Source organism: Sesamum indicum, linkage group LG6 (assembly GCF_026168435.1).
Source record: "Sesamum indicum cultivar Baizhima isolate 11 linkage group LG6, ASM2616843v1, whole genome shotgun sequence".
Lineage (NCBI taxonomy): Eukaryota > Viridiplantae > Streptophyta > Magnoliopsida > Lamiales > Pedaliaceae > Sesamum > Sesamum indicum.
The window spans coordinates 1,410,063-1,427,251 of NC_142662.1; the positions used below are offsets into that span (position 1 = coordinate 1,410,063).

The window sequence follows — 17,189 nt, forward strand, 5'->3', positions numbered from 1 at the left end:
ACGGTGAAGATTCCATATTGACCAATTGTGTTTTAAAAGATAAAGTAAATTATCCCCTAAACATATATAATTGTGTTAGAATTAAAAGTCACAAATTACATTTGTAGGATGCACTATGCTATATGTTGCTAAAGGTCTTAGGATTTCTTTTTTCTATAAATAAGAGGTACATAGACTTTTCCCATAATATGCGCATCATGGAAGTGATAATTAAGTTTGAAAATACAACTGGTCAGAAAATGCCCCAATAATGTAATTATATGTATATAAATATAATTATATATATAATGTTTATATGGTCAATACAATATTAACATGCAATAAACAAATTATGATTGTTAGGAACCTCAATCAATTGATATTTTAATTTCGAAAATTAAGTCTACTGCCTTTATTTCTTACACGAATGAAAATATATACGAGTGGCGGTACCATAAAAACATACCTTTCCCAGCACTGGGAAATTCTAACATGGGTATGAATTAATCAGATTGGAACTTACTATATAACAAATATAATATATTTATTGTGTTATTGGCGCATAATTAAAAAAAACCACTAATCACATGAAAAATTTAATACATTTATCATGTATTGGTTTGATAAAATATAATTTAAGTGACAATTTCCATATTAACATAACGTGACGAGTCATACCACGAAAAAAGTCACCACACAGATTGGACGAACCAAAAGAATTAGACATGCCACACAACGTGTTGATTAGTTGAGGAACATAGTCTGGAAAACATATATAGAAAAAATGAAAACAACCCCCCGTCAACTGCAAATAAGCAAATTAACTTTCTATGAAAAAAAAAATAATTTTTACCTATTTTGTATTTTAAAATACAGCAATTTATCTCTCTGTTTTAATTATTATTTTTATAAAAAATAATTTGCTCATTTGCAACATCACAAAAAAATAAATTGTATCAAATCCAAACATATATATACATATTTAATATACCGAAAGAGTGGGGATATTTTCTTCCTTTTTCCCATATAAAGAGATAACAATTATTTGCTTTTTTTCTTCACTTATGGTGCAATGTGAACTAAGCTTGCTTTTACATAAAGCAACTACGTATACTATAATTCATTCACCTCTCAATTATTAAATCATGGATATACTGATACATTCATTCATGTCCCACCACTCTAACATTAATCCCCACCATCCTTCTTTTCCTAAATAGACAGCTCTTATGTGCACCCAAAAAGAAAATAATATGAAAACTTGGACATGAAGAAAACCCTACACCTTTTGAATTTAACCAATATAAAGACATCAAAACTAATTACAACCAGCATAATATTTCTCAGTATTCCATCTGAAGTGGAAAACAAACGCTAGATTTCTACACTTTTTACATACCCTAATGTAGTGTTTGTCTAATTAAACCCTCAAAACTTGTGCAAGTTATTCATGTGTCCCTGCCAAGATATCAAGAACAACAACAATTACAACATGGATGTAATAAACATATATATGCAATATGTGTAGGTTTATGTTATGTTGTTGTAAAATGGGACTGATTAATTATTACCTCTATCCACCATACTTGTAAGTGTGAGTCTTCTTCTTGAAAGCTGATCTTGCAAACAACAAACACGCCATTACCAGCCCAGCACCCACCAGCCCTCCCAGCACTATGGCAACTGTCTTCTGTGTGTTCCTCCCTGTACCTTCACCCAATCAAAATATACTGACAATCAAGGACCTGTTTGTTTCACTTATTCTCACTTCCCAACGTTTATTCGTTCAATGCAAAGATGCTATTGTTACCTGATGATGAAAGTGATTTCTGGTTGTTGGGAACCCCATTGGGGTAATAGGTGTAGCTGATATAGCATTGTTGAAGATATATCTGTGCTGAGATTGAGCTGCTGCATTCAGACTTAGCACTGTCTATGGCGTTCTTCACACAGTTCACGCACTCCCCGCCGTCTAAATCGCCTTCACACTGACCCAGCACGTACACCGACTGAAACCCGCCAGCGTAGAACCCCGCACTGTTCCCGCTTCCCAAACCCTTCACTATTTCCTCCAACGCAGTATCCAACCTGTCCCCAAACCCAGCCCCGCTCGCCCGGGTTGACCCGCAAACCTTGTACAGAAACTCCGTCGGGTTGGTCTGCCGGAAGCCGGAAATCTCGTACCTCAAGTAACACGCGTTTAGCTGAACTCTCGCGGCGACGGCTTGTCCGCATAGCTTCTGCGCTAGGGCTTGAGCTCTTTCGACGCAGTTGTTGCAGTCATCGTTTGATAGATCGCCTCGGCATTGGAACAGCCCGTCGATGGCGGAGGAGCCGTCGCCGGAGGTGGCGTTATAGAATTTCGCGGCGGAGGATTTGGAGCTTAAGGTGTCCAGGAGATTTTGGAGTGTTTGCTTGTAGAAGCCATTGAAATTGTCCAAGTTCTGGTCCGCGCAGCCTTTGAAAACCAGGTTGGTGGAGGCGGAGGCGGAGGCGGAGGCGAGAATGGAAAAGACAGGTAGTGCGAGAGAGAGAGAGAGAATGAGAGATTGAGATGGACCCATTTCAGAATTTCTTGAATACTTTTTGTTTTACCTCAAATCCATGTGAAATAATGGATTTTATAATGGTTTTCTTGGGGAACAGAAGAATTTGTAGGGGTCCTCTCAAAACCTTTACGTGTGTTCTAGAGCTTTTCAAGTTTTTATTTGGCTACACAATAAAGCTATTTAGTGTGTGTTCTGCGTGTTTCTGCCTATAATTTAGTGTTCAATCAAAATCAGCTATCATTTTTCTCTTATGGCAGATTTTTTAACCTGTCGGGAAGCATGAAATTTGCCTACTTCTTTTAATTTAATGAAATTTATATTTATTAAATAAAATAAAATAAAATAATTCCTATAATTTATGACCTTCCTAGATGGAAGGTTTATATTTTTGTGATAAAAATAAATTACAAAGAATATCACGTTAAAAAGTACTGAAAGTTGAAATTATACAAAAATAAAAATGAAAAATAAGGCAAAATTAAAGGAGTTTGAATATTTAATAAACAACTTCATATTTTTTAATTTTATCAAAAAAAATTATAAATTAGTTGGTAGGAAATGATATTTAATTTTACAACGAATTAATAAAACTGTAACGATTGAGTATAATCAACATTTCATCGTGTTATGAAACTTTCAAGTTAGATAATCACTGGGAATTAGTTGGGGGTGGGGGGTTATTGATCTGAATTAAGCAATTGATGAAAATGATTAGTGAATGTTAATCATACTAAGTTTTGACAAAAATTGAGTGATTAATAGCAGTGTTGATTTGGTGTGGATAAGTGAGTGTGTGCGTGTGGTAATGGCACAGAAGTGTTCCGTGGGGCTTCCATTTGATTTGACTGAAAACTTTGACTATACCTTACGCGTTAAGTAAATCAATGTATTCGACTCTCTAAATAATACAAATTTTATATATACATACATAATTATAGAGAAAAATGCAATAATTTTTTATGATATTGTAAATGAGTAAATTATCTCCTTGTGAAAAATAAATAGCAATTTATACTCCCTTTTTTTTAATTTACAATAATTTATCCACTTATGATTTTTAAAATGCTTATATTTAAAAAAGTATATGAAGGTAAATCGCTATATTGTTTTATAGGGAGATAATATGCTCAATTCAATATCACATGGGGAATAATTACTATTCACACTATAATTATATTATTATAGTTTTTTTAAGGCAATTTTCTCCCCTCAAATAATATAAAAAATTCTCTATGAAAAATAAAACAATAAATTATTTCATGTATTTTAAAAAATGAAGCAAATTACTTTTTTTTTTCAAATTATTGATAGGAGATAATTTGATTTATTTTTCAAAACACATAAAAGTAATTTATTAATTCTTTTTTTTATAAAAACTTATTTATTTATTTTATATATCATGTGCATAATTCACTTTCGAAAAGGTTTTGGGCCCCCAAAATAAATGTGGGATGGTTTAAATGATTACACGCTAGGAATGTTGTATTTGGTATGTGTGGTTGATATATTATTTGAAAATAATACTAATTACCTATATACTAAAAATTATAATATTTTATGATACTATTGGTTTAATATAATTTAATTTAAATTAGAATAATGTTTTTTGGACAGACTTGTATTTATGCAGACACACAAAGAATCCGGTGGTACAGTACAGGCGGTGGGGGTTGGTGATTGTGGTGGCGGCTGCAGAGGAGTACGCGCTGCGCTGGCACTTTCTTATTTGTGCTGCCACTGCTGTTGTGATATGCTCCCATGCCGCAGGTTGTACCGTAGGCCTAATGTGAACTATATGCCAACCCATATCAGGTAGAATTTGGATAATTACATTTCCACCCCATTATTTACACAAATAATTTATAACTTTTATGTAATTATATAGATCACCCAAATAGCTGAAAAATAAGGATAATTATGTAAAATTATTGATGTTTTTTTAAAGTATATGTGTAATTTAAAAAAAAATATGATTTGTATATACGATATTGATGTTAAGGGCTGTGATGATTTATGTAAATAAATTATAGGTTAAATTTAATTATCTCAATAAATATTTATTAGGTATTTTCTATTGAAAATAACTTAAAAATAGTATTTTTAATTGTTTTAATTGGTTAGATTAAATTAATGTAAACTAAAAATTATAAATATTTTTTTATTAATTTCTGCAATTTGTAAATAAATATTATGTTGTTTTATTAAACACTTAAACTTTAATTTTTTTTATTTACTTTTATTATCGAACACTCACGCATTTTGCTACAACTATAGTTTTCTCTAATTGTCCCACCATAATTTAGAAGCTATTAAAAATTCTCCCTAAAATGTTGAGAAAAATAAATATCAGAATATATATGCAACAACCCTTGATATTTTGTTCATGTTAATTTGTTTTTATCTTTTTCACTAGTAATTATAAATTTTCAATTGCTCACCTTATGGTAACAAAGTAGCACCGATCCAACGAGCTTGGAATTTAGACAAGTGTAAGAACTTATGGAATGGAACCTGCTAAACAACACGTTAGCATTCTGACACCCAAGTTAGTATTGAATTTAAAAGAAGATAATCGCAAAAAGTAAAACAAAATGAAAAGTTGAGGTATGATAATTGAATTGTGAGAGAAATTATGTTAAAATCTCAGTTTCAATGCTGTCTGAAAGTTGACAGCAATATTCAAGAAGCTTGGAAGGGGCCCCTCGCCTAGGAGATCAAATCTACATTTATAGAGGGGTGTTCCCATGTGATGGGAGTCTTCATGTCTCCTTTAATTTTCGAAGAAAAAGAATGAAGGTGGTTTAGATAGACTGTAATATGCCTTTATCTTCTGTTAGACTTGACTTTGACTACCTATCTTCAGGTTGAGGGAGACCTTCTACCAGTGAGGAGTCCTGGCTGTCGGGGAGTCCTAGCCACCAAAAAATTCAGGCTTCTAGGAAGAGCTCCCTTGCCCCACGCCTTCTATGCTGGCGAAGAGACATTCCAAGTGTAACGTGGGGGTGACAAGGCATGGACTTTGGGCCGGTCATCTTACTGGGCCATGCTCTTAGGCCGAGTCTAGTGATATCTTGGGCTTCTACCCTCCTTCATGGTTGTCAAACCACTTGGGCCGTTGAGGTTGATTATGTTGGGGAACATTGATCCTTTTTATACTCGTTGGGCCAAGTTTTATTTGGGCTATGCATATCAATTATGTTCGATGATTTTGATGAATTTTTGTTATATGTGTGCAAAATACAAAAAAAATATCTGTGTATAATTAAATTGAAATATTATTACACATTAAAACTCAAACTGTAATAAGCACCTTTAATGTGATTTCCCCCATCCTTGTTCTCGTTTGCTGACGCTCCATTCCGCGCGTGGCACACCTCTTCAGCACCTCCATTTTTCTGCTTGAATAGTGAATACTTCTGAATTTCACCATCACTCGGCCACGGAAGCCATTTCCAAGTGCTGGTAAGTTTTCTTACACCCCCCTCCACCCCCTCTACTCGTTCGTATATGCATGCGCTGCGGGTTCTCGCATCGGTTCGTCCGATCCTCAACTTTATCTCTCGTCTCTTTTCACTTTTTGTTTCTAATGATTCTTATTTTGTTTGAATGATATTTTTCTCTAACATGGTGTACCCACATTCTAAGTTTTGTTCTCCGTGCATGTGTTGGCAACACGATTTTGCATTCCTTTTTTCAACTTTTTGAGGGGTTTTTAGGGTTTATTGATTTCTGCATTTCACGTAAAATGGTTGATCTTCCTGTTTTTGATGGGAAGTCTCGTAACGCTTTACCTTTACCGGGGCCGTTTGTTTCTTTGACCCGAAGTAAATCAACGTGTGAATTATACTTGGTACACAGTCGAAGAAGAGTCAACAAGTGATTGGTTGGGTCAGCAAAATTTGATTTGTGCAATAATTTTCATGATTAGCAAGCTATAATTTAGTACTAGTATTTTCCCTCCCTTTGCTGTAAGGTTGTGGGCATCTTGACCTCACTTGGACCCAAACAACCTCTGAATTGTTTTATCAACGGTTGAATAGGTTTTTGCTAGCTAAATCCTAATTGAACTTAAAAACCTTGTTTCTAATTAAAGAATGTAGGAGATCAGAGCTGAGAACGAAGAGTTTCATTTGTTTTTACGGTTATGAATATTTTTTACAATCATTTTGATCATACACACTACACCTGAATGTATAACAACGAAACCTTCCTTCCCTACTTTTGTAGTCTGTTGAGAGTTTACTTCACCTTTAACTCAGAGTAAATGTTATGACTTTGAATATTGGTTCTTGGAACTGTTAGCCTCATCTTTAATGTCAATCAATCATTCAATTTTAAGGGGGGAATGGAAGTGATTTTTCATTTTGGAATGTAATAGAGCCAATTGCAGTTAAGTGTTTGAAGTGCCTGAATGATTTCTCTGTTCTTTCTCATTTGTGTTGAGGAATTGAAATGCTGTGTATGACAATTATGAGCATCTGTCAATATGATTTGTTACATTACCAGTAACATGTCTCGTCTTTTCCTTTTTCACTACTATTATTCTGCTTGCCGACAAAATTATGATTCTTGGTCAATGGAAGCTACAGAATCTGTGACATAAAAATTTGCCGAAATGAGCAACAAGGAAATAAAGGTGAGAGCTGCAAATGCCTTTCGTGCTATGAAGGCTATTGGGATCTCCGAAGATAAAGTGAAACCGGTGTTGAAGAATTTGGTGAAATTGTATGATAAAAACTGGGCGCTCATTGAAGAGGAAAATTATAGAGCCCTTGCTGATGCTATATTTGAGAGAGAGGAAGCAGAAGTAAGTGTCATGAGTCGAAGAACCTTTGCCTTTCTCATACTTGGGTTACTCTTGTTCAGTTGTTATCTCTGCTGCTATCTTCCATCTAAATTATCTTTGTTAATTTTTAAATATTTTGATCAAAGTACTAAGGTTTTCATTCTTATTATCTTTCAGGCACAACAGCGTCCAAAGAAGGATGTGAACACTGAAGTATGCGATCTATTCGATAATTGTGCTTAGTCAGTCAATCTCTTGGTGTAGTTGTACTTTTACCATTAATCTTATTTGTTCCCAATAATCAACCAATCGTACAGAAAGAGAATTCAAAGTGCTTATAGTTTGATAAATGTCATCTGTCAGGCAGCTGAGCGTCCAAAGAAGATTGTGAATGGTGAAGTAGGTGATTTATCCTTCATATAATCACGCTTATAGATCAGGCTTTAACTTACGGTTATACTGTTCAACTAATATCCCTATTCACTCTTATTTTGCTTCAATCTTGTCAAACTATGTACTGGCTAATTCTTCTAAGTAGAAAGAGGACTATTTGGAGGAAGAAGCTCAGGCAACTGAAGAGCCAGAAAGGCCTTTAAAAAGGTTACGACTTAGATACCGAGATGGTCAAAGTTCATCTGTGAGTATGCCTGAGAGTAGCGTTCACAGGACGCCGCTTGTCAGGCCCAAAGAAGAACCAAATGAACTGCCTGAAACCTGTCCCCTGAAGCTAAATGCATCACAAGGCAGAGCTGGGACACCTCAACCCAGTGCTGAAAACAGAAAGGTTAATTCTCAGGCTGCCTCATGCCCTTTACCTGGTAAAAGTACAGGAAAGCAACCTATTTCTTCCAAGTCCTTGGTTGCCACTGACGGATGTGAACCCTGCTGGCCCAGCAGCATTGATTTGAATCATCAAGATACCCAATTAATAACTGAAACCAGAGCTCCTCAACCCATTGGGCTTAGAGACAGAGGAAAGGGATCTGACTATCCCCAAATACCATCCGGGGAAGAGAGATCAGTTCGGGAGAGTTCACGCCATGCTGTGTGTCTTAAAGAGCCAAAGGTTGAGCCTGGCATTATTCTGTCACCCAAAGAGAAGAGCAGCGGGTGTCATGCTTTAATTAAGCCTAAAGATGAGCCAGTCACAGATGTATTTCTGCCTTTGGAGGTTCCTCTTGCTGTCATTCATCCAGGTATGCCTTTCCATTCTTGGCTTAAACTCTGGTATCATATCCAGGTATCCATTCTCTGATACATTAAACTGTCATTAGTCATCAAGATCTAGTTTTAGCTGTATGTATTTTAACATTTTGTTCATGTAGTTGGTACACATTAGACAATACTTGGATAATGAAAATCTCCTCCTTTGATCCCTTGGAACTCCAGGTTTTCACTGTTTATGTCTGAAGTCTTAATGCATTGAGGGTAAATATTAGTAAATTGTTCTTTTTATAATTAGGACATGTTGATGATTCCAATATATCTTCTGGACTGTTACTCTATGTAACAAACCTGTTGCAGAAGTTTGTATTGTAGTATTCATTCTCAGGTTCAAAACTTACAGATTCATCTGATGATGGAGATTCATCGAGTAGGAATGCTACAATTAGAGAACATGACAGTCTTGAGCCCTCAGTTCTACAATTGATGAATGAAAAAGAAACAGCCGATAGCACTGCAACTCCAAATGGACTGAGAAACAACAGGGAGCTGGCAATATTCTCAGGTCAACATTCTTCTGACCTAGAGATTGCATCCTCCCCTTCTGGGGAGGTTAAAATTTCCTTGAGCTGCCGCTTGGCTCTTGAAAGACCTGAGTTCAATATGCCAAGTCTCGAAACAGTTCTAAAATCAGTGGAGGAAAAATATCTCAGGTCATCCAAAACTTTTGACCCAAGTTTTTCAGTGATCAATCTTATGAAGGAAATATGTCAATGCTTTCGGAAGTTAGGATCTGACTCCAATAGTGAGTCTCCAGCAACCATAAGTGTGACTTCGGCCACTGGTGTACTGAATGAATCATCTGCCAGAGATGCTATTGCTGCTAGAGGCCTGTGCTTTAGTTCTTTGAATGGGTCAGTTGATTCTCAGTCTGATGCCGAGGGAACTCTGCCAAAACCACCTGCATTTCCTTCATCTTGCAATGATGTAGATGATGGCTCTCATCCGGAAAAGACGGACGGTATAGACGTCCATGGAGAAGATATAGACAACAGAAAGATGTGCGCTGAAGAATGGGGTGATCTGAGCTTGGAGGTTATCCAGCAGCCCCAGGTAACTCCTGCAATGATCAGGTCACTTCATGATGTTTTTGACATAGCCAACGGACAAGAGAAAGTTGTGATTGCACTGGTGAATGAAGTCAATAATGAGTGTCCGCCGTCTTTCCACTACATACCCCAAAATGTGGTTTTCCAAAATGCATATGTGAATTTCTCTCTGGATCGCATTGGAGATAAGAATTGCTGTTCTTCATGTTCTGTGGATTGTTTGGCATTATCTACATCTTGTGCATGTGCTCATGCAACTGGAGGTGAGTTTGCATACACAATAGATGGCGTCATTAAAGAGGAACTTCTTAAAGAGTGTATTTCCATGAATCATGATCCAATGAAACACTGCCAGTTTTTCTGTAACAAATGTCCTTTGGAAAGCTCAAAAGGCGAGGATATGGTTGAACCTTGCAAAGGGCATTTAGTGAGGAAGTTCATCAAAGAATGTTGGTGGAAATGTGGCTGTAATAAACAGTGTGGCAATCGAGTCGTACAGAGAGGAATAACTCGCAGTTTACAGGTAGTATTTTATGGTTGTGTATGGTGCAGCTCTAGCCTAACCCTTGCACTTACTGTGTGGAGTTGGTAAAATCTTGGTGCTTTGGATTATAACTAGTCAATGCCTCTCTGTATGTTTTTCTTGTCGAGTGTTATTAGGTGTTCATGACCCATGAAGGAAAAGGGTGGGGTCTGCGTACTCTAGAAGACCTGCCAAAAGGTGCTTTTGTTTGTGAGTATGTTGGAGAAGTTTTAACCAGTGGAGAGCTCTTTGATCGTGTTATAAGGAGTTCCAAAGGGGAGAAAAATTCATTTCCTGTGCTTCTTGATGCTGATTGGGGTGCTGAAAGAGTGCTGAAAGATGAAGAAACTCTTTGTTTAGATGCTACATATTATGGAAATGTTGCAAGGTTTATTAATCACAGGTAAAGTTTATTGAGATAAGTATTGTGCATCTGATGCATTCCATTCTACTTGTTTTTGCTTTTTCTTTTTTTGCTTGATGATTCACGGTTGGGTCATCATTCTCTTTATATGTGGTGAAATATATGCAGTTGCTAGAACCCCTTACTCGGACTTAAATTGCTGATTTTCTTAATATCCTTTTTCCTTTGTCTGCAATCATGCTAGATGTTATGATTCAAACTTAGTGGAAATACCAGTAGAAGTGGAGACTCCGCATCACCACTATTATCATGTAAGAAATCACATGCTCTGTTACTACAAATTCGTATCCTGATCCCTTTTCTAAGTTTGTTTAGGTCAAGTATTTGCATAAAGTATGATTAGATATTATCTCTAAATGCAGCTCGCCTTCTTCACTACAAGAAAGGTGAAGGCCATGGAAGAGCTCACTTGGGTTAGTCCAATTATTTAGTTGGTCATGCTTTATACATAAATTTTGCTTGTCACATTTCTAAAGACGGACGCATTGTAAAAATGCCAGATGTCATTATGAGAAATCACTGCTAGGAAAGGAAAAGCTTGTTTGATAACTGATAATGATAGTGAAAATGATCTTTCTGAGACCTGCCAGAACTTGGAGTAGTTTGGTTATATACATTGAGTCTAGATCGAGTAGTCTAGTTTCATTTTGGCAAAATTTGAATCATCAATGGACAATACTTGTAATTGGCCTTAAGAAATAAAGAATGGAACTTTATATCATGCCAATATAACTCCTTATTACAAAAGTGAGTGTATGATTAAGCCGCTTTTGACTAATACATTGATCAGATGAATCCAACAAGTCCACAAGTAATTTCCATGGTATTGGGATGATATCCAGCTGCATCTAGGACGCTATAAAATGTATAACTACTAATGTTTATAGCATGATATTATCTCAAGGTGATGATAGATTGACTTTTCAGGCAAATAATTGATTTGATTAAAAACTAAAATTTATTGAAATACGATGTCTACTATAATAAGTGTCCGACTAATATGAAATTATTAATTTGTCTATAATTATTCAACAATTGATTTTAAGTTCTAATAAACTCCCAAGGGGAGGGAGGGTCTAGGGTTAATCTTTTCAGTTATCCATACGAGCTGAACATTGTTTGACTTATGCTTGTTTGTTTGCTTACGCCACACTTAGCAAGTATTACCATACAGTACTCGCACAATTATGAAGATATACATACAGTGGAAATGCTTGTGGATTCAATAATCTCTTTGCTGAGAATGTTGATATGTCATGTTTGCAGGATTATGGCATTGAGTTTGATGACTATGACCACCCTCTTAAGGCATTTCATTGTCAATGTGGCAGCAAATTCTGCCGCAACATAAAACGTTCAAGTAAGTACTACATCACTTGAAATACTTTCATATCTCCTTGTTCTAACTTCATCGTTGGACCCTTTGGTTGATCCAGATATAGAAACATCCTCTTTTGCAATGAAATTACATACCCTGGAAAATTCATTTACAACAGGTGGATTATTCCAAAATTTTGGTTCTACATAAGAGAACTGTATAAGATAGAACATTTCCTTTCACCTGTCAGTTTGAGTTGTTCTGTCGTTGTATCTCCGAACCTCCATATGTCTGTGAACCCAGTCTTATTCATCTATCCTCATTGAACTGCTTTTTCATGATTGTGCTGTTGATCTCATAAATAAAATTCATCATCTCACAGTTCGATTTACATCCCTAGATACTACCAACCTTGTTTTACTTTCCCAACTGCCATTACTGCTCCTAACCAGCATTCTTTTTGGGTGGTAGGATCCAGAGCTGCAAGAAGATGATGGCTATGTAGTTTGTTTTTGCTCTAGTTACAGGTTCGTCCCCAAATGGTAAATCAGTTTAACGCCGCCTACAGTTTTCTGGTGACTTGGCTAAAGTGAATCTTGTCAAGGCTTTTGTGGTTTTTTTTTTGACTCAACTCCCATTGTAGATAGCCGACAATGTTCAGGACTCTAATATATCTGATCCATGGTTTGCAAGTAAACCTAGTGCATTGTCTATGAAAGCTATCTCGGAAGCCTGTTTTGATCCATTGGTTGTGCAGCTTCTTGTTCTTGTGGGCTTTAGAATCCTGCACGCTTTACTCTTTCTTACCAAGACAGATGCATTATCTAGTAGTACTCCGGAAATTTGATCAATTAAACTGACTTAAATATTCCTGCTGCTGTATTTCTCTGCAAGTTTCACCAATCAAAGCTATAAAACTACAAAAAAATCCTCATCAAGACTTTGAATTGGGGATCTCTTGTTAGCAACTGAAATTTCTTGGAGCTTATGTATATGTAGAGCTACGCTGCTATATCTCTTTCAGAAATAATGTACATAAATGTTTATTTCTATGTTCGTTATTTGATGATCCAGTACCAAAAGAATTCAGTCTATCATCCCATCTTAAGGAGTGTAACTACATAACCAAATGGCTTCTATGAAACAAGCGCATCTACATCTCTTTCAACCCATGGTAAGGATTCTCTGTTGTGAGGTTTGCATAGCATTTCATGTTCACAGCCCGAAGGAATGGTGGGTCGGATGCTGCTCGGGTTCAATGGGAAAAGCATCTTGTAGTATCCATCCATAATAGCTCCCAAGTTACAAGTAGCTGCAACTTTTGGAATCTGTTCAAGAACAAAATACAAATAACAACAATATCTCGGAAAATTACCACAATCAGAACCGAGTTCCAAATTTCTGAACCATACTGTACCTGGTAAATGTCCTTCATATACCCGTGAAGATTTTGATACTCAATCAGCTTCTTCTTAGTGCACTTAAATAGCACATTGTACACAACATCAAACCTTACCAAAGTTGTAAACAAACACACATCTGCAAGTGTCAATGCATCTCCACACAAGTACCTTGAACTCCCCAAATGCTCATCCACCATGTCTAGAGTGTTAAACAGCTCGTTTACCGCGCTATCATATGCTTCTTGGCTTTGTGCAAATCCACACCTATATAATAAATTCATATGACTCGTTAGAAAAACACAAAAGAGAATCATCGGGGGTTTGTAGGAATTGAGGTTGCACGACAGCTTGTACAGGTACCTATAAACACCATTGTTGATGTTGGGATAGATAATTTGGTTCCACTCATCCATCTTTTTCTTCAATGGAGGAGGAGAAAGGTCTAATCCCGGATTACTTGATATCACGTTTAAACCGGAATTGAATAATTCTATGATGTCGTAACTCTCATTGCAAACAACCTCTTTCTGATCGGCATCCCACAGCATTGGAACAGTGGACCTTCCGTTGTATCCTCCCCTGCGCAGATTATAGACCTGTTTCAAGGTTTTACAGCCATTGGCCTTATCCAAGCTAGGAACAAGGATATCCTTATTCCGGTCGGGGATAGAGCTATTCCTGAATTCCCAGGATCCGTCGGAGCCGGGGGCGGCGATTGAGACGGGGATGGATTCTTCGAGGCCTTTAAGGGCGCGTACGATCAGGGTGCGGTGGGCCCAGGGGCAGGGGAGGCCGACATAGAGGTGGAGGTTTCGGCGGGACAGAGATGGGTCGGCGGTGGTTCGGCGGAATTGGGAGGCGGGGCGGGTGTAGCCGCCTGTGGGGTCGGATGGGGCGAGCTGGGACATCATGAGGTGCCAGGCGGAGGACCAGGCTGAGCGGGCGGTGGAGATGAGGAGGTTGGGTGGGAGGGACTGGCCCCAGAGGAGCTTTGTGATGGCGGCGATGGGGTTTGGGTTGAGGGACATTTTGATTGTGGGTTGGTGGCGCAGGGGCTTGGCGGTGGCGGAGGGTGGCGAGAGGAGGAGGGGGGAGCCGAGGAATGAAGTTCCGGGCATAGCTTTGGTTTCCTTACCACTGCACAGCTGATTAACTGCCGACTTGTGCGGCGGCAGTCAAATATATGCTTGAAAATTCAAATATAACTTTTTTCTGTAAATTATATATATAAATTAATACAAAATAACCATAAAAAGTTTAATGTTAAAAAATGATTTTACATTACTCTTTCATAAATTTGATATAATTATATATACATTTTATATAATTTAAAAAAATTGATTTTACATTACTCTTTCATAAATTTGATATAATTATATATACATTTTATATAATTTAAAAAATTAAATTTAATATTTATTTTTTTCTAATAAATATACTCATTTACTAGTTTAAATTTATATATTCATTGATATTGATAAAAAAATAACTGAAAATTTATATGTACTTTTAATTAACTTGTTATTGACATATAATAGGTCAAACAAATCTTTTATAATTTAAACTATCTTCATACATCTTCATACGATAATGCAACTTGAAAATATATATTTTTACTCTTATAAGGGTATTTTTAGTTCGAAAAATTTTATTTGAGCTACAGTAAAAAATTAATAAGTCAATTAATAATAAATTAATTTTTATTCAATTTTTTTTTACAAATATCAGCAAATTGAATAAATTTTAATTAATAAAAAAACTTATATTTTAGATAAAACAAATAATAAGAATTCTAAATATAATTTTTAAACTATAAAATATTTATATATAATTATACTAAATTTTAGAAGGAGACAGTGTCATTATCTATACTAAAAATCAATAGAGTCCACTACTGATCACTTTAACTTCCCAACACAAGAAAAGTTGGGCCAAGCCCAAACATAAACTTGGGCTTAATAATTGCATCAGCTCCAATGAGATTTGATTTGGACTCTGACCTATTATTAAGCCCAATAGATTTAGTCATTGGACCTATTGTTCAGCCCAATAGCTCCATAAACATCGACAAAACCCTAGCCCAGATTCGGCACGCTCGTTTAAGTTTTAACCTTCCATATAAAACCCTAGCAGCCTCCTATTTGTTTCTTCCGCTTTCATTTCCAGACGAGGGAGAGAGGAGTAGAGAGAGGAGGCCAAAATGTCGAAGCGAGGTAGGTTTCCGATCATTCAACTCCAGTTCATCTATTGTGCTTCTGATGCCTTTAATTTTCTTCTATATCTCTTAACTCTGCGTTTATTGATGGTATTTGTGTGTGTATCTGCGTACATCAGGACGTGGAGGAACGGCGGGTAACAAGTTTAGGATGTCGCTGGGTCTTCCGGTGGCGGCGACGGTGAACTGCGCCGACAACACTGGGGCGAAGAACCTCTACATCATTTCGGTGAAGGGGATCAAGGGACGCCTTAACAGGCTTCCCTCCGCCTGCGTCGGCGATATGGTCATGGCCACGGTTAAGAAGGGGAAACCCGATCTCCGTAAGAAGGTCATGCCCGCGGTCATTGTCCGACAACGCAAGCCTTGGCGTAGAAAGGACGGCGTCTACATGTACTTCGAGGGTACGGTTACTATTGCGAGCTTACTTTTCTGCAATTTGTTGTCTTTCTCGGTTTGATTGGGCAAAACAATTGTGTTAATGTTCTGTCGAGGTTTTCGTTGCTAAGTTTTGCTTTGCTGCTTGTTACTTAAATTGCTTTTATTTGCTTTTGTTGAACTATGATATGTCGAAACTTTGAATGTTAACATCTGCTGCTTATACAAGCATCCCAATCAGTTCATGAATCAATTTTCAGTCTCTCTTGTATTGCATGTTTGTTGTGCTTCTCCATTCTACGGTCGTTGATAATAATTAAACTACGCCTGTGATTAGTTCCTATGTGAAAGTTGGACGGTATTTAATTGCGTATTTGTTGTCTTTATGATGAAGCATACACCTTCTCTATGGTCCCAGTTAACTTTTCTGATTGGTCCTAGTGAACTTAGTTTCTCCCTTATTGTTTTGTGCTTTGTTTCTTGAAAAGCTTCGTGTACACAAGGTATGAGAACAAATTGCTAAAGTTATAAGGTTAATGTTAAAGTATATGATTGCCTGTTAACTTTATAGCTGCTTCATGTCTTTCTTTACACGCATCCAATCATGTGATTCTTCCTGTCTCTGCGTGATTTGATGTCTTTTGTCTTCTGGGTCGGGTAGTGCTGATTATTCATCTGTTTAGTCATGAACATAGATGTTTGCTGATTCTTGGCTTTTTTGCATCTACAGATAATGCTGGGGTCATTGTGAATCCTAAGGGTGAAATGAAAGGTAATGCTCATTCCTGTAACTTGCACAGGCCTTTTTCATCCATGTTCAGATGCTTTATAGAAAACATGTTGAAATACCCGACTCATAATTCTTGCTCCTATGGTTTCATTGTGTAGGTTCTGCCATCACGGGTCCTATTGGAAAAGAGTGTGCTGATCTGTGGCCTAGGATTGCTAGTGCAGCCAATGCTATTGTTTAGATGTTGAAGTTTGGATTTGTTGAAATTTTGTGCTTGTTTCTCTATTTTGCTGATAAAGTGAAGTTGAATCTTAGTGAGATAAGAATGTTATTTGGGAGTTTTTGAAAAATTAACCAGTTACCTTATTTTTGAGGCATTAATCTCATTTGCTTTTCTTGTTAAGTGAAGTTGATTCTGTGTAGCATTCCAGATAATGTTTGATTATAATTTGGGTGGTGGACAATGCAATAGTAACAAGCGCTTTGTGGGATTGTCATATTGGGTTGTCGTGTAATCTAGGTTCTTGATGGGATCGCATGAAGTGACTTGTTGTCCAGGCACTTCCCTGCATCATAGACTGAAATAAGTATATTCCTTGTTTTGATCCCGA

General features: G+C 36.8%; 4 protein-coding genes across 9 annotated transcripts; 2 read left to right on the forward strand and 2 right to left on the reverse strand.

Annotated features, from left to right (window-relative positions):
* Window positions 1–1,090: 1,090 nt before the first annotated feature.
* On the reverse strand, window positions 1,091–2,658 carry LOC105165677 (plasmodesmata-located protein 2). 4 transcript variants are annotated; one of them, XR_016065904.1, is made up of 3 exons: window positions 1,790–2,657; window positions 1,551–1,709; window positions 1,091–1,437 (listed from the first exon to the last, which is right to left on the reverse strand). XR_016065904.1 is itself a non-coding variant. In XM_088881547.1 (3 exons), exons 1-2 carry the CDS (start codon window positions 2,541–2,543, stop codon window positions 1,553–1,555), a joined length of 885 nt encoding a protein of 294 aa, XP_088737673.1. In that variant the 5' UTR covers window positions 2,544–2,657; the 3' UTR covers window positions 1,091–1,437; window positions 1,551–1,552. The 4 variants fall into 4 exon arrangements, 3 of the variants coding, with proteins under 3 accessions (XP_088737673.1, XP_011083062.1, XP_088737674.1); XM_088881547.1 differs by having other exon boundaries at window positions 1,551–1,683; XM_011084760.3 differs by having other exon boundaries at window positions 1,551–1,689; window positions 1,790–2,650.
* Window positions 2,659–5,829: 3,171 nt separating this feature from the next.
* Window positions 5,830–12,597, forward strand: LOC105165674 (putative inactive histone-lysine N-methyltransferase SUVR2). 3 transcript variants are annotated; one of them, XM_011084756.3, is made up of 11 exons: window positions 5,830–5,990; window positions 7,118–7,335; window positions 7,492–7,527; window positions 7,678–7,713; window positions 7,853–8,510; window positions 8,882–10,110; window positions 10,248–10,513; window positions 10,719–10,785; window positions 10,897–10,947; window positions 11,801–11,894; window positions 12,324–12,597. In XM_011084756.3, exons 2-11 carry the CDS (start codon window positions 7,144–7,146, stop codon window positions 12,344–12,346), a joined length of 2,652 nt encoding a protein of 883 aa, XP_011083058.1. In that variant the 5' UTR covers window positions 5,830–5,990; window positions 7,118–7,143; the 3' UTR covers window positions 12,347–12,597. The 3 variants fall into 3 exon arrangements, with proteins under 3 accessions (XP_011083058.1, XP_011083059.1, XP_011083060.1); XM_011084757.3 differs by having other exon boundaries at window positions 5,836–5,990; window positions 7,112–7,335; XM_011084758.3 differs by having other exon boundaries at window positions 5,990–6,062.
* Window positions 12,598–12,870: 273 nt separating this feature from the next.
* LOC105165676 (Glutathione S-transferase family protein) lies at window positions 12,871–14,420 on the reverse strand. Its single transcript, XM_011084759.3, has 3 exons — window positions 13,616–14,420; window positions 13,270–13,519; window positions 12,871–13,180 (listed from the first exon to the last, which is right to left on the reverse strand). Exons 1-3 carry the CDS (start codon window positions 14,371–14,373, stop codon window positions 12,989–12,991), a joined length of 1,200 nt encoding a protein of 399 aa, XP_011083061.2. The 5' UTR covers window positions 14,374–14,420; the 3' UTR covers window positions 12,871–12,988.
* A 921-nt stretch (window positions 14,421–15,341) lies between these two features.
* On the forward strand, window positions 15,342–16,981 carry LOC105165673 (large ribosomal subunit protein uL14x/uL14z/uL14y). The gene is made up of 4 exons (XM_088881066.1): window positions 15,342–15,468; window positions 15,590–15,874; window positions 16,579–16,620; window positions 16,737–16,981. The coding sequence occupies exons 1-4, from the start codon at window positions 15,456–15,458 to the stop codon at window positions 16,817–16,819; spliced, it is 423 nt and encodes a 140-aa protein (XP_088737192.1). The 5' UTR covers window positions 15,342–15,455; the 3' UTR covers window positions 16,820–16,981.
* Window positions 16,982–17,189: the final 208 nt, after the last annotated feature.

What these genes read in the sequence shown, in the direction of transcription:
- LOC105165677 (XM_011084760.3), bottom strand. Translation starts at nt 2,543, where the DNA reads ATGGGTCCATCTCAATCTCTCATTCTCTCTCTCTCTCTCGCACTACCT. An exon ending in GAAATCACTTTCATCATCAG is followed by an intron (nt 1,690 to 1,789) that starts GTAACAATAGCA and finishes GATTGGGTGAAG; the next exon opens with GTACAGGGAGGAACACACAG.
- LOC105165674 (XM_011084756.3), top strand. Translation starts at nt 7,144, where the DNA reads ATGAGCAACAAGGAAATAAAGGTGAGAGCTGCAAATGCCTTTCGTGCT. An exon ending in TCTTGCTGTCATTCATCCAG is followed by an intron (nt 8,511 to 8,881) that starts GTATGCCTTTCC and finishes CAAAACTTACAG; the next exon opens with ATTCATCTGATGATGGAGAT. An exon ending in CGCATCACCACTATTATCAT is followed by an intron (nt 10,786 to 10,896) that starts GTAAGAAATCAC and finishes CTCTAAATGCAG; the next exon opens with CTCGCCTTCTTCACTACAAG.
- LOC105165676 (XM_011084759.3), bottom strand. Translation starts at nt 14,373, where the DNA reads ATGCCCGGAACTTCATTCCTCGGCTCCCCCCTCCTCCTCTCGCCACCC. An exon ending in ATCAACAATGGTGTTTATAG is followed by an intron (nt 13,520 to 13,615) that starts GTACCTGTACAA and finishes TTTATTATATAG; the next exon opens with GTGTGGATTTGCACAAAGCC. An exon ending in ATATGAAGGACATTTACCAG is followed by an intron (nt 13,181 to 13,269) that starts GTACAGTATGGT and finishes GTTCTTGAACAG; the next exon opens with ATTCCAAAAGTTGCAGCTAC.
- LOC105165673 (XM_088881066.1), top strand. An exon ending in CGTCTACATGTACTTCGAGG is followed by an intron (nt 15,875 to 16,578) that starts GTACGGTTACTA and finishes TTGCATCTACAG; the next exon opens with ATAATGCTGGGGTCATTGTG. An exon ending in TCCTAAGGGTGAAATGAAAG is followed by an intron (nt 16,621 to 16,736) that starts GTAATGCTCATT and finishes TTCATTGTGTAG; the next exon opens with GTTCTGCCATCACGGGTCCT.